A 15,893-nucleotide genomic window follows, 5' to 3' on the forward strand; every position below is an offset into this window, starting at 1 on the left:
AAATTTGACGAAGGCCCCTGCACATTTATTTTATTTCTGAGCTGGGATTTAAAGCTACGTCTTTGCTGGCTCCTGTAAACCCTCTAGCAGTAGCTTATTGCTATCTGCTTAAAGAAGGATACAGAGAATACCCTGAGCTGTCTACAATATACATTATTGAAACGAGTTCCAAGTTAAACAGCAGACCAAGTGCCAAGTCCCTAGAAGCAAAGACAATAAGATTTACGGAGGTAAACAAGAGAGCTGCCCATTTGTTTCCGAACCTGCTGATGAACTCATTAAGGTATGCAGTGCTGCAAGTATACTGTAGTAACAAATGTATCTGACTAATGGAGGAGGCACATGAGGGATGCCCTCAATTATTGCTCTGTAGAGCATTCTGTGACATTTATCCTATTTACCATTGGCAGCTCTTCAGGTATTTTTCACACTGGGCAGAAATACGACAGCACTTTGACTCCCAGATCACCTCCATCCACACATAAGTTATTGGGTTATGTTTCAGAAGGCAGTGAATGTTCTAGTCACTGTGTACCCTGGCAGGTCTATTCATTCTCTTTGATATTTTGAAAGGGTAGAAGTGGGGAATATGATGGGAAAATATCTTTCTGTCTTTTAAACAACCTTCTTTTTGTGCTTGTTCATGAAGAAGAGCTCTAAAGAGAAAGCAAAATATAATTTTACAGTAAAAGTTCCTTCCTTTGTTTCTTTTTTGAAAACCTTTTAACTACTCCAGCTTATAATGTCTAATGTTGTATATAGGTAAAACTAGCATAGTCTCCAACTGCCCTGAAAATGCCGAGACCATCACGAAAACCTTTAAGTCACCATGAATTCTCATGTTGTCCCGAATGCAGAGTCCTTTCATTGCCAGTTTCATTTGAGAATCTGAAGTGTCTCTAAGCCGCTGCCACCTGTGTGTGTAGTGTGCATTTCCTCTTTGGCTCCTGCTTTGAGAGAGACACAGAGAGTTCTGATCCCGAAGCTTGGCTCTTTCTATGACTTAAAATGAACAAGACTAGATTTCTAGAGATGAAGGGGATTTGAGGAAATGGGGAGGGGTTCACTGGAACAAAAACACATGCCTCCAAAGCCCCTTCCTTCTTGGTTTCTCATGTGGACAGGGGGAAGGCATTGATCTCTCCCATGAGGTAAATTGGTGGTGCCTTCTGAAATCTGATGACTCTCCCCCTTTTGTGCATTTGGGTGAAGAGGAGTCGCAGCTGGGGAAGGGGATGCCAGGGGTGGGTGTCTGTGCACCTGATCCATCAAGGAATCAACACAGCACCAGGATGCTGCAATTGCTTACACATTCCTAATTTGCTCAGAATTTCAAAACACTTAAGGGAAGTTTATGTATCCCTGAACTCAAAAGTTTTTATGTCCCTGGACCCCAAAATAAACATTAGGATACCCCATATCTTTTTCCTCAGGCTTCTCTAAATGCAATACAGAAATTCAAATTTTTCTGTGCTCGTGTCCCTATTTTCCTCTGAGAAATGTTCCTCTGAGGGTATGAACTAGTCAGCTGACATTTAGTACATTCATGATATGCTATTTTACATAGCCGCAAATCTTAAATTAGCCACGGCCATTTGGTTCATTGTGCAGTTCCCAGTTAGCCCCTTGTTCTGAACATTACCTTCTGTGCTAGGGAAGGGTTACAACGGAGGAATTAGCCCACTAATTCATCAAACAGATTCCTATGAAAGTTTTCCCATCCATGCAATAGGACCACTTCTTTAACACTGAGTGATGCAGGGGTGGGGAACCTCAGGTTTTAGGGGCAAGTGAGTCCCTTCCGTTTTCTCTACCTGGCCCTTGAGACACTGACTAGGCGTCCCCATGCCACACGTCTCACTGGCCCCGCTCTACACTCCCTTCAAGCACTTTTAACTGGCTATAGTTTGCACTGGAACTAGTAGAAGAGCAAGGCTTTCTATAGTAAGCACCATGAAGAGTCACTTACTCTTGCTTTTTTCTTTGTGACAGTTGCCATCACCACAGAGTAAAGATAATGTCTGACTGCATCCTGACAGGCATGTCAGAAAGCCCACTCATTCCTAGGATTGTGTTAATAGATCCATGTTTCCTTGCATGGGGGTGGGGAACGATTTGGCCAGCGTTATTTTAGCAAGCTATTAGAAATAATCAGTGCTATTTTTCTAGAAAAAAAGAGGTGCTGGAACTCACTATGTATGACTTCTTTGTTCTGTTATAATGATAATGGCCCCCCACCTGAGAGGTTCTGGAACTGAGTTCCAGCGAGTTCCGGCTGGAAAAAAAACCCTTGGGAAATAATAAAGATCAGATCAGAAGCTGCTGGATATGGCTGCTACATGCTGCTAATATCCTTTCGTAAGTAAGTTTGGAACAAGAATAGGTAGGAAAATATAAAATGCAAGGTCCCAGCTCACACAAGACCAACGCTGCTTCTTTCTCTAGTATAAAAGTCTTTATTGAAGTTCAGTTTCACTTCCACACGCGCAGCGTGCAACGCTGCGTCTGTACCTTAGACCGCCGAAGCTCCATCTGAATCTCCTCCCCCCTGACACCAGTTTAAGATTCTAGCCTTACTCCACCTCTTCCTCTGTTCCTTCCTTCTCTGGGTCCGCCTGATATTCGGAGTCTCACCCTTCCTAGACTCCTCTGACGCTGAGTCCCCTGACTCTTCCCCCTCCCTCCTTCGGGCTTTTGGACCTGGCTCCCAATCCGGGTCTTCTGCTGTCCCGCGCTCCTGCACATTTGAACTTGGCGCGCGCGCGCAGCCTCCCACTTTCCTTCTGACCGTTACACTTGTGTCACTGCTCCCTCCTTCGGGGAGGCTAGCTGGACCTGACCTTCCCTCCGTCTCCCCACTTTTCGATGGGGGCGTGGTTATCCCTGACTCATCTTCTCTCCCCGCTGGAGGAGAGGCTGGTCCTGACTCATGTGACTCTTCCCCCCCACTGTGCTCTGGTGGGGGAACTGGTCCTGATCCTCCGCTGCTCCCTTGTGAGTCCCCGCTGGTCCCTTGTTTCTGGAGCGTCCCCCCTGGGACCCCCCTTGCCCTTACCATAGGCGCCCCCTTCTGGGAATCTTCTGATTCGCTGGAGAAGCTCATGGAATCTCTCGGGTCACTGTCATATTCCCCTACGCTCCCCTCGGATTCCTCTCCTCCGCTCTCTATTTGCTCTCTCCCCTGTGCTTCTGCTCCTGAGCCTCTGACAACTGTGTCCAAATAATTCTGCATTAGTCCATGTAGAGCCATTACCCAATCACATAATAGTTATTCTGAAGATGGGGAAAGAAATGTTCTCTTGATCCTTTAGCAACAATCTGTCGGGGTTTGTTAATTACTTAGTTCCGGGTTGATCTCAGTTAGGTTCCTCGTGAATAATGCACTAGATTGACTGTTTATTTTCTAGGGCTTGTTGCCAGATGACTCTTGCCTTCTTAAATGGCTCTACCTTGGTTTGGAAAATGTTCACATCTAACCTGCAGTTACTTAACAGGATAAACCTAAGTTGTTTCCTAAGACAAAGAATTGTTACAGTAAATCCCCAGTACACGAAGCTTTTCCAAGACAGAAAATGTCCAGGCCAAGTCATCCATTGCTGTAATGAAAGCTTCTAATTTAAACTTCAGAAATAATGTATCAGGTGGCTTCAGAAGAGAAAATTAGTGGGTTGGGAGGGTGACAGAACAACTGGAATATTTTTTTCACCCAGTATTTTTTTCATTTTTGCCACATTGGAGTTTTAAATTTCTAATTAGGAATCCTGTTGGATTGCTTTCTTCTTTTATGTGAAACTGCCAAAAAAGCAATTGTAGGCATGAAATAGTTAACAGAAAAAAATACTCTGTTGCTAGTGAAAATGAAATGTAGAACCTTAAAGCTTTGAAAACCAGAGGAACACATTCTACAACCCTAAAATGTTGATCTCAATTATTATCAATCTCCTGTTCCATCTGCTGAGTTCCCTGCCATTCCCAGCACAGCTTAGTGGCATTCTTTTTCCAGCTGTCCACTGCAAAACTCCTCCTGCCAACTTCCTAAAAATCTTAATCCATCCCTGTGCATTGGCCGGCTGGAAAAATGCCTCTTCACAGATTTTCTCATTTACCCACTTTTTCACTTTGGGGCTACAGTCATATCATGCACAAAAAGCAGTTGAGCACTGCTGTTAGAATGATCCAGCAAATGGCAGAAATCCAGATAAATCCATTTGCTGTGTTTGCACTTCATGCTAACCCATGGTTTAGCATGACTTGCACATGCTGGAATGAGCCCAAGTGTGTTTCAGGCTTTTGCACTCCTTCCTTCAAACCCACAATTTTAATTTGGCTTGTTTTGAAACTGACTAGACCTGGTTATCTCTGAACAGCACTACAAGCCACTACAAGGATCTTATGTCATACCTTACAGCTATGATCTATATACATCACATCTATTTGGCAGCAATCATATAGGGCTGGTTCACATAACTATTTTGTAGTTTTCATAAGTTGAGGAGTGATGTGGAATTGAATTTTTTGCTATGATAAACTTCTTTCTCAAATATATTTGCATATCAAGATTTGTTTCTTCTTGGGGTAAATAATTAAAGATAGGATTGAGCCAGAACTTGTTGAGCTGCTGTGTCAACCCATGTAAGGCTATTCAGAAGACCAGCCATTGCACAAAAATCCACCACACAAGTCAATATGGTAACTTCATCCAGTTTTTATATAAAGAACATTTAGATAGATCTAAGATAACAAACACATTTCTAATTTATTGCTAATCTCTCTTCTGAACTATTCTGTTACGTAGAGAATTCAATTGTCTCATTGTCATAGAGTTTATGCTTCTATGATTTTTCATACAAATTACAAGATGACCACCATTCCTGTGTCACATTATAAGGGAACACCTACCATATGCGAATGTTCCAAGGGACTTGGGGCTCATGGTCAAGTCATGTCTCTTTTGAGAGGTTAGGGCACATCAGGGTACATCTCTTTAAAATGCAACCAGGAAAGTCCAGACCATGGACAGTTCCCAGTGGCCCCTACTGGCTGGAGTTCACCTTCCTATTGCAGCAACAGAGGGATGTTGTCTCAGCAGAGAGCTGAGGTTGACAGAGCTGGCTATAGGAGCTGGCTGTGTTGGGACTTTGCCTGGTTTTGTATCTGTTGGATTCTGCAAGGTCAGGGAAGTGGAGTTCCTATCATCTTCTGAGTAAGAGGGTGATGGTTGGACTCTGTCAGTTAACAGGGAGGACATACAAGAAGGTATTTCAGGTTATCCTCTGGATGCAGCACCCAGTTTACCCTTGGAGTATTGCTGACTTCTGTGGTTGGGGGCCATGATGCATATATTCTGAGTTGCTTGGAATTATAAATGAATTCCACATATAAATTACATAGGCCCACATACAGGTTTCTAATTGGTCTGAGCCCTATAAATGCATACATATTCCACCCTGGGCTTGTATCTCCTTTCAACCTGACCTAAGACTAAGTAGATCAAATTTGAAATTGTATCACAATAATTTGGACAGTTCAAATATCCAAGCTTCATATGATTTGAGCAGTGCTTTCAAAGTACATATGCCATGTTTTTATTCACAGAGCATAGTTTTGGTAGAATTTTGTATAGGGTGTTGTGTGTGACACCAGCATAATTTTGCAAAAAACAATATGCTTGGGTCCAAGGTAAGGTCCTCATCTTCAAGCCATTATTTTGTTTTCTTTCTTTTTTTAGATGTTTGATTGGATCAGTCACAACAAAGAGTTGTTCCTGCAGAGCCACACTGAAATTGGAGTGAACTACCAACATGCCCTGGATTTGCAGACACAGCATAATCATTTTGCTATGAATTCTATGGTAAGTACCTATTTTCTTCCTGTCTAAGGATGCATATGGGACAGAGATGAAAAGTCAAGGAAGAAGCACCAGTTAAAAGATTAGGGAAGCCATAGAGGTTCAATGAGTAAAAGGTCAGGTTGAGCATCTAACAGCAATACTTTTTAAAAAAAAGTATTTAAAGGACTGTTGGTGCAATACATATTTTGCCATGTTCATGAGATACCATTAATGAGAGTCACTAAACAGAAAGCTTAGTACTGTGATAACTGACATATTTTTTCATATGACCAGGATTTATTTTTCCTCTTTGATCACGTGGTCGTTTAAACTGCTACTGAAGTTCAGAATTCCAGAAAATAAACCATAATGCTTATTTTCAGACATGCTGATGCCATCTGCATTGGATACATGCCCCTTTTGTATGTGCTTATAGCAATGTTGAAGCCACTTCCCTCTGGTATGATTTCATACCACTCCAGGAGTCATATTCTTGTTTTCCACCAAGTACCGTATTTTTCGCACCATAGGACGCACCGGACAATAGGACACACCTTGTTTTAGAGGGGGGAGAACAAGAAGAAAAAAAATCTCTCCCTCTCTGCCCAGCGCCCCTTCAGCGAAGCGGCAGGAGGCGCTGCGCAGAGAGGGGGAGAATCTCCCCCCTCTTGTTTTCCCCCTCTAAAACAAGGTGCCATTTAAGGTGCGTTCAGATGCCTTCAGGCGGCTACCTTGGAAGCCTGGAGAGCGAGAGGGGTCGGTGCGCACCGACCCCTCTCACTTTCCAGGCTTCAGGTTCCTTTCGACCTGCTCTTTGGGGCTGGTGGGGTGAAGTCCACCACCAGCTCCAAAGAGCAGGTCGGGGAGCAGCGCAAAGGCGTGCGGCTATAGATGCTCCTGCCATAGCCGCATATCACCTCTCCAGCCGGGAGAGGGTCGCGGGGGGCTTCTTTAGCCCCGTGCGCGCTCTCCCAGCTGGAGAGATGGCGCGCGGCTAAAGAGGCTGCTGCAATTGCTGCATGTCACCTCTCCAGCTGGGAGAGGGTAAGCGGGGCTTCTTTAGCCCCACGCGCGTTCTCCCAGCTGGAGAGGTGGCGCGCGGCTATAGAAGCTCCTGCCATAGCTGCGTGTCACCTCTCCAGCCGGGAGAGGGTCGCTGGGGGCTTCTTTAGCCCCGCACGCGCTCTCCCGGCTGGAGAGATGGCGTGCGGCTAAAGAGGCTGCTGCAACAGCTGCGTGTCACCTCTCCAGCCAGGAGAGGGTAAGCGGGGCTTCTTTAGCCCCGCGCGCGCTCTCCTGGCTGGAGAGATGGCGCGCGGCTAAAGAGGCTGCTGCAACAGCTGCGTGTCACCTCTCCAGCCGGGAGAGGGTCTCAGGGCTATGCTGTCTTCGCTCCATAGGACGCACACACATTCCCCCTTCATTTTTGAAGGGGAAAAAGTGTGTCCTATGGTGCGAAAAATACGGTAATTGCTTGACCAGTAGACAGGACAATTATTGGGCAACAAGTTTCCATTAGATTGTATAACAGAAAATTAGCTCCCACACTACCGCATGGGCATGGGAACGGTGCATCAGAATAGAGCTGATATAGGTTCTTCCTGTTCCAGTGCTTCCTGTTCCAAACCATTCCTGTTTTATGTGGATTGAAGAAACCTTGTGGCCATTCTGAATCCCCTCACATCAAAGTAGCTGCTTCAGGACATGCAATCACAGCTCAGCACCCCACTATTTGAAATTATTGTCCAAATGCTTGAAATTATGTGACAGTTTGTTTGCCTGCTGAAATTGGATGACAACTTCTAAAACTCAAAGAAAAATTCAGTCTCAAAAAATAGCAGTGGTTATAAGAGGCCCCATGACAAGCTGTGGCCATCTGAATTTTTGGCTTAAAGATGCTCAGAGCTTAACAACTCATAGGGCGGTTAGAATGTCACTGGCCGCTCGGTAAATGTAAAACAAGTTGCTTTGGTGTTTGGGGGTCACTAAAAAAATAAAATGTCATGTTTCATAGGACTGTAAATGATAAACTTTATGTTCTAGTAAAATACCATCTGATTATTATAATCCCAGTGGCTTTATGGGACACTTGCAATAATATTTCAGTTTAATTTGTAGTTGGCTTATTGAACACAGTTAACAATTAAAGAAGAGAAAATCCACCTGTTAGCTGTCAGTGTATCACTCAGTAAAAATTAAGTACTGCTAATGCATGAAGTTTTATTCAGAAACTTCGGTTTGTGGCAGGAAGTTAATCATTCCTATAAGTGTGTGGATGTTGTGTGGTTTGTCTCCATTCAACTTTACTAGCTGCTGGGATTGCTATTTCTACAAAGCTGTTGCAAACTTGGACACAGACTTCCTATTTAAGTGTCATTTCAGAACACTATCGTATAAATTGCCATAATGTAGCTTTATTGAGAAAGCAACACTGACCATGTTATAAGCGCCTTCCTTTTGATGTATGATGTGACTGGAGACGTGGTACTCTTGTCTCATCTAGATAAACTTGCTTATTTTCTGAATGCTGTTCTCCTAAAAAGCATCTCCACAGAGGAACCATTAAAGGAGCAAAATGAAGAATTTGATTGTGGAAGGTCTTTATGGGCAGGACTCTTCATAGCCATATGATTTTTCTGTGACTCATAAAGCATAAGCTGAACCTCTTTGAACGTTTAATATCTGAGTTTCATAGGGGACTGTCACTAGCTGTGCATTGATTAGTAATGCCTAGCTTTACACCACATGTGTGCTAGTAATGGCTATGGCTGAGTTCCCAATCCCCACGGGATCTTAACAGCTTTCCAAAAGAAAAACTGTTAAAGAAAATGTCTTTAAGTGCAGTTCTCTAAACATTTTATTTATTTGCACACTTTTTTCATGAATAATCCTTCTTCATCAGTTTTGTCATAGTTAGACTATACATATTGTGTACAGCTGTTAGTTTCATTGCCATCACTATTTAAAATAAACTCCCATTACAGTACGTAGATTGATGTTTTGTTTTCTTTTGTTCTAAAAGCTGGTTTCATAAAAGCAGGTAGTCAAGGCAAAATTCTTATATTTTAAAATCATAGGAGATATGGAATGTTCCTTGTGGGAGGCTTTTAGATTGATTGGAATCCAAAAAAATCTCAGCTTTAGGGTTTTTTCTTTTCTTTTCTTTTTAAAAAGTAACAGTCTTCATGGCTACATGTGCTACTTTTTGTATTAAATACATGTAACACATGTTTCAAAAATTAGAAAAAGGAGGAATGTTTCAAACAACCCAAATTCATTACATTTGCTGCATTAGTGGGCCACTGAGAGTTCCGAGCAGCCACCTTCCTCTTGCTGCTGCGAGGTTGAGGCTTTACACACCCTCCGGCCACAGCGGACACCCTGCGTAGGGGCTAGTCGGGGCTGGGTGAGAGAGTAGGACTAGCATGTTGGGCAGCCCCCGGGGCCCTTTCAGAAAACAGCAGCGTGATGTGTGTGTGGGGGGGGTGCTGCTCTGCGTGCGCTCAGAGGGCAACGCTGAAAACGCTTGCTTGCTCAGGCTGGAGCTTAAAAGTGGGGAATCCTTAAAGTATGGAATTCTCTGCCAAATAATTTTAAGTCAATGAAAGCACTTGGGATTGCTTTCCTTACTTAGTTTGGATCATCTTAATGCAAACTTTTATAAGTTGTTTGTATCATTGAAAACTCTGTTATTGGGTTTTTCTTTTAAGACAAAAGATGTTAATGTATGAGTTGTTGTTTTCTAAGCTAAAACCTCAGTATTCAGGTTAAATTGCCGTGTTTGCACTTTGTGATAAATAAGTGGGTTTTCGGTTGCAATTTGGGCACTTGGTCTATAAAAGTTTCGCCATCACTGCTATAGTGATGCTATAGTGCATAGTAAGAAAATGGATTTCCTAGGCTGTTATGTTAAACCAAAGGAATATTATATAGCACTATGTACTATGTGTTTATTTTAACAGAGCAGTGTTAAAATTCTTTTTTTTTAAAAAAAATGGATTTTTCTTTTATTACAACTGTGCAGTATTTACGTCTATATGTTAATGTGTCTCATTAAAAGAGAAAACTGACTTTAAAGTATATTTGCTATCCCATTAATCTCATTACTTTTCAAAAGCAAGCTTCATTGTCCTATTTAAATGGGTACAAATCACACTGATTGCCGATTTATATTTGAATAGCCCAGTGCACATGCTGATTATTCTAATTGAAGCTATTCATAACTGCTTCACCAAAATTGGTTTATGCTTTATATGTGACCCCTTCGAAGGGTGAGTCATGACTTCAGAGAAATGTGCAAAGTTGTTTTCCAACATGGCTACATCAGCCCACCCATTGTCAAGGAACTAATTGTTAAAAACTAGGACAAGTTGCCCTCTCTCCCTAGAGTTACAATGCATAGGAAACACATTACAATTACCCTCTAATGACATCTTTCTGAAATAAGATCTTACTGTTTGTCATTTCCATGCACTGTACTCTTTATATTATGCCAAGACAATATGCACTTCAATTAAAATCTGCATCAGGCCACATGCAATTAGTTGGTTAAGAACATTACCATGGGAATTGGGTTCTTGAAGAGATCATATGAGAACAAGCTATTGTTCTTCATTAGAGCTTATACAATTGCTGGGTACAGTTTAAAGATTACAACTTCATTCCCTGCAAAATCAAAGCAGCAATTGGATTTCTTCAGAAAAACATGGACTCATATTAATGTATTTCTTGAGTTCATGGAGTCTTCTGCTTCTTTCACTCCTGAGTGGGGTTGTGTTGTGTGTATAATTTTTCTTTAACTTTATTCTGGTGATGATCGTTTGTTATAATAGAAGGAGGAGGGAGAGAGAGAGAGAGAGAGAGAGAGAGAGAGAGAGAGAGCAAGTCCTAGCAGAATCCCCACCTTCTGTCCTTAATTCTTGCCCACCCTGTGTGTCTCCAGGAACTAAGTGGTGAAAAGAGGCATGTTAGACCATCATGATAAGCACAATGCATTTGATCTTTTAAAAAGCCATCTCCTTAGTGAACATTTTATTAATTCCATGTTTGTGTAGGAGCATAATCCTTACAAAGCAAGTAGAAAGGTTAAGTCAAGAGCACTACTTATTGTAGATTCATTTGAATTTTTAATTTATAGCTTTTTTTGAGCATTTAAAAAAATACATTTAAATACAACATTGAAGTAAAATAAAAAGGTGGAAATGAAATTATGTTGTTCATGATTTATTTATTTCAGTTTCAAAATAATATCTTAAATAAATCAATATTTACTAGTTTAGCATGGTTCCAACCCTCATCTTACAATTTCAGTTACTCCATTTGTCTGGCTGGGACTCTGGATATGTGACTTTAAAAATAACAAAAATTGAAGCATGGGTGGCAAACACCATAAATACATTACTGCTTTCAGCAGGTAGAAAATTTGGCATTCAGGAGTGGGAACTTCCATCTGCAAGATGAAATGCTACAATCAATAAATAAGAATATCACCATATGATCCTGTTAATAATTTAGCTTGGCTGTCAGATCTTCCAAAATGCTGCTTGGTTGTGTACCTGTTCTCTCCTTCACAACCCATTCTCAGTTTTGAGAAATATATTAAAATGTTTTGGTGAATAATAGGGAGGGTGGCAGTTCTTACTTAATATAATTTTCTCTCTCCCCAGAATGCCTACGTGAATATAAATCGCATCATGTCGGTTGCATCCAGGCTTTCAGAGGCAGGCCATTATGCATCTCAACAAATTAAACAAATTTCTACGCAGCTAGATCAAGAATGGAAGAGCTTTGCTGCAGCCCTGGATGAGCGCAGCACTATACTAGCAATGTCTGCTGTGTTTCACCAGAAGGCTGAACAGGTGTGTAATTTCAGTTTATTTGGGATGTTGGTCTGGTTGAGAATTTTATCTTTTTTTAAAAAAAAAAAGAGTTTATGAGTAGAGATAAGTTCATGTTAGTCCACAATCAGAGTCGACGTGAAGGTCCCAGCCCCAACCACTGAGCAGAAGTCAGAAGTCAACCACGGATCAGAAACCAGGACAGGGCCCCGCCTCGATGCATTCACCCTCATCAGCCAACTCCCTGATGGTTAAGAATTTTATCGATACCATTAATTCAACTGGTATCTTGGCTCTTTTCTTGGTGATGTGTTACAAATAGGGATTCAGTTTGCGGATTCACCAAGCTCAAGGAAAGACAGGAACTAGGGAAGGGGAAAAAACAGATCCTACATCACAGAGAAAACAGGGAATCATAGAGAGAGAACACTGAGGGATCCTGCAATCCGCCATAAGGGTGGGGCCCTGCTGATCTTTCATTGGCAATGGAAAACTATGCTTCAGGTAGGTACGGTCATACTTCCCCCCCATTTCCCTGCAATGAAGGGTCAGCAGATCGGGACATACCAGAGCTATCCCATTCTCAGGTGGGAGAACAGCTGCAAGATTACAGAGGAAGGACCCATTGTAGGACCCTCCTACTGAAGGTGGCTTCAACAGAAGCATGGGCATTGATGCAGTAGTGTTTTGTGAAGGTGTTGGGAGATGCCCTGGTGGCCACTCTAGGAGAGGAGCATTGGAGGAGAAAGCAGCCAAGGTAGCTGCTGATCACATGTAGTGAGCAGTGATAAAAGGAGGAGCCCAGAAGCTTTTGTGCTTCATAGGCAAGAGCAATACAGGCCTTAATCTATCCAGCCAAGGTAGGGGAGGTCGCTTTGTTCCCCAGGGAGGAAGTGTAAAAGGATACGAAGAGGGATTCTGTTCTCCTGAGTTCCCTGGTCCTGTTGCTGTAGGCTTTTAAGGTCCTGCAAATGTCTAGGGAATGCCAGGCTTTCTGGGCAGAATGTGGGCAAAACAAGTTCCTGTTGTAAGTGGAAGCTGGAAGAGACCTTCAGTATAAAGATTGGGTCACTGCGCAGGACCAGTCTGCCCTTATGAAAGATGCAGAGGTATTTGGCTATAGAGAGGTCGCTGAGTTGGGATATTCTCCAGGCTGATTTGACAGCCAACAGGAAGCCTACCTTAACCAAGAGGAGCTTAAGGGAAACCTTGCTGAAATACTGTATATCTGGGTATGTTTTGTTGTTATTCTTTTCTTAGCAGTCATCCTTTCCCCTCTTCTGACATGGCTATCTGTTTACAAATAAACAAAAAAAAATCAGGCAATTTTCTTTTTCTTCTATACTTCTTTTTTAAAAAAATGCTTATCTTTTTCAATCTAGGGGATTTTACATTTTGATTAATGCCTCTTTATTTTATGGTCTCATTTTCAAATATTAATTTATGTCTAATTTATCTGATTTGGCCAAGAATTCTCTTCCTCTTTTTCTATTTCATTTTTGTAGCATATAATATGTGAAAGCTGTTTATGCTAGTCTTTGAGAAGTTTGGCAGTACAGTATTTTAATCTGAAAAATCATATTTGATTTTCTTTAACACTCTCATGTAGGTTGTTTTGGATTCCCTCTCCTATTCATGGGCAGATCTTTACAACTAGCATTCAAGATTCAGGTCTAGGGCTGATTTGGGCATGGTAATTGTTTGTATGAAGTCTCAGGGCTTTAGGCTGAATTCTTCAACCGCTTAGTCTGCAAAATCTGATGAAGTGTAATGCTCCATAATCTAGTATGCCACCATCCTCCTTAGCAACTCACAATTCAAACTTAAAATGCAAAAAATCACTGTGCCACATAAATGTTACTTCTTCCACATATGAAAAAATTAGCTTAATATAAATAAGCTTTTTGGGACGCGGGTGGCGCTGTGGGTAAAACCTCAGCTACTAGGGCTTGCCAATCGCATGGTCGGCAGTTCGAATCCCCGCAGCGGGGTAAGCTCCTGTCTTTCGGCCCCAGCTCCTGCCCACCTAGCAGTTCGAAAGCACCCCTAAGTGCAAGTAGATAAATAGGTACCGCTTTATAGCGGGAAGGTAAACGGCGTTTCCGTGTGCTGCGCTGGTGCTGGCTCGCCAGAGCAGCTTCGTCACGCTGGCCACGTGACCCGGAAGTGTCTCCGGACAGCGCTGGCCCCCGGCCTCTTAAGTGAGATGGGCGCACAACCCTAGAGTTGGACACGACTGGCCCGTACGGGCAGGGGTACCTTTACCTTTAAATAAGCTTTTATTGGTTAACAAGGGAAAATAACTAAAGGGCCTTTAGTGTGGTCCAGCAGGACAGTTGCTGTTATCTTGTAATTAATTAAGTTCTATGGTATATACTACTAAGTAATCAGTAACAACTTAATAAAGGTCAAATGTTCTAGCTAAAATACTTCAGCTTCTGGATCTTAGTCTCAGTGGTAAAGTTGATTGCATTTCTAAAAGTTGCTTAGGATCAGACTCTGATGTGACCCCAAAAGCTCAACGAGTCTGTGCTTTATACCTTGCACTTCAAAACCAGTTAAAATTACTCCCCATACTGGTTACCCCTTTGTCAGGGAAGAGTTAGAGTTAGAAGTTTCCAGTTTCTCAGAGGGAGAAAGCTTTCCACAAAGGGGGGGAGGAGGAGAGCAGTGAATCTAATAGAAGAGAGCAACAGGAACAACAGGGAGGGACCAGCTGTTCACAGGAAAGGCAAGGGTTAAGTTCTAGCTCAGATTCGGAGGAGGGGAGATACAAGCCAGCTCTAGCCAGAAGGTTAGAAAAAAGAGCGGGAAAGCAAGGGAAGGGCGCCTTCGCCATTTTGAGAGTGGCTGGTCACGGAGAAGCAGAGCTCAGAAGGTATCTGAAATAAGTGACTCTGAGGAAGAATGGTTAAGAACTGTTTATAAGATTGTTTTGTTAATACGCAATAAAAAGTTAAGAAAGAACAAGAAGTATTCGTGTGGTGATCTGAAGAGGATAACGACCAGTCCTGACACGCTTTGTATGGAGTAATTCCACATGCAGTTGGATTCTCCAGCACAGGCATATTATGGCTTTTTCTTGACTGCAGTACTTTATTACTTCTTTAGACTACTTTTTGTTATTTCTGGAGTGTTCTGTAAGAATAGATTATAAACCTTGTTGTTAACCAATTTGAGCACATTAGTTGGGACATAAATATTTGTAATAATAACCAATAAAATATCTTAACGGAGAGTTGTGTTTTGGGAAGGCGGGTGTATTGCCAAATGTCATGATGATATACTCTGTTGAAACTACTTAACTATCATGGGACTTAGAACTGCCAGTTGGAGTAATTTCAAGCATTTCCACAGGGCAGCTGTAACAGCTCTGTGATCCCCAAAATCCACACTGTGCCTGTCTTCAGATCAGCTGGTCTCATCCCCATGTGCATTGTGTGTAGTAATTTAAGGACTAGCACTGGGGGTGCACTCTGCACCGTGCCAGACTAATAGTACCTTTCCAGACTGATAGCAATGTGGGACTTTTAATGCATACTTGTTAAATGGCAATTTTTTGGACTTTCTAGTGAGTCATGAGTAGAGATGTCAGGTGCAGGCACATTCTTAGAGATCACAAGGAAACACAGAGTCAAAGACAGAAATACCTAAATGGTTTAAGCTTTGACAGGACAGCTGTATCAGCCGCATTAACATGCCTAACTTTTAATGGGCCCTCTCACTTGGGTTAGAAAGCAACTGGAAAAAAGGAACCCTTTCTTGAAATAAAGGCTGATGGACAGTTATCAGAGTCTCTCAGGACAGGAATTAAAGTGGGTAGGAGAATTTGAGTCCAACTTGCTACTCATTTGGATTAAAAGAGACATTTGTGGGAGGAAAGGATTGGTTTGGAGCCAGCAAACTCTCAAGTGCCTGGGTGGGGTGGGGGCTGCAATTATCTGACTAGGCTTGCAGTTCCATCAGCTGGGAGTCTGGAACTGAACTGTGTAGTCTGCTCTTGTTCTTCTATTTAGTGAAATATCCTGTTGACTCATCGTCTTATAATTTAGAAGATCAACTCCCTGGTGTGCTATGAAAGTTAAGGCAGGAGCCAAACAGTAATTCCCAGAAAACGATTCCCCTAAAATTGAGTTTGTTGAACTTTTATGTTCCTAAGTATGTTTACTCAGAAGTAAGTCCGAGATCACTGGAACTTACTCTCTAGTTAAATGTGCTTAGAATGG

General features: G+C 42.2%; 1 protein-coding gene across 13 annotated transcripts in view; it reads left to right on the forward strand.

Annotated features, from left to right (window-relative positions):
* The window catches only part of KALRN (kalirin RhoGEF kinase), a 488,570-nt gene that overhangs the window by 256,153 nt on the left and 216,524 nt on the right, over positions 1 to 15,893 (forward strand). For all 13 annotated transcript variants that reach the window (XM_053404286.1, XM_053404179.1, XM_053404188.1 and 10 more), the window contains 2 exons: positions 5,729 to 5,851; positions 11,497 to 11,688. In XM_053404286.1, coding sequence (XP_053260261.1) covers positions 5,729 to 5,851; positions 11,497 to 11,688 — 315 coding nt within the window. The remainder of the gene's footprint in view (positions 1 to 5,728; positions 5,852 to 11,496; positions 11,689 to 15,893) is intronic.

This window comes from Podarcis raffonei, chromosome 1, assembly GCF_027172205.1.
Source record: "Podarcis raffonei isolate rPodRaf1 chromosome 1, rPodRaf1.pri, whole genome shotgun sequence".
Lineage (NCBI taxonomy): Eukaryota > Metazoa > Chordata > Lepidosauria > Squamata > Lacertidae > Podarcis > Podarcis raffonei.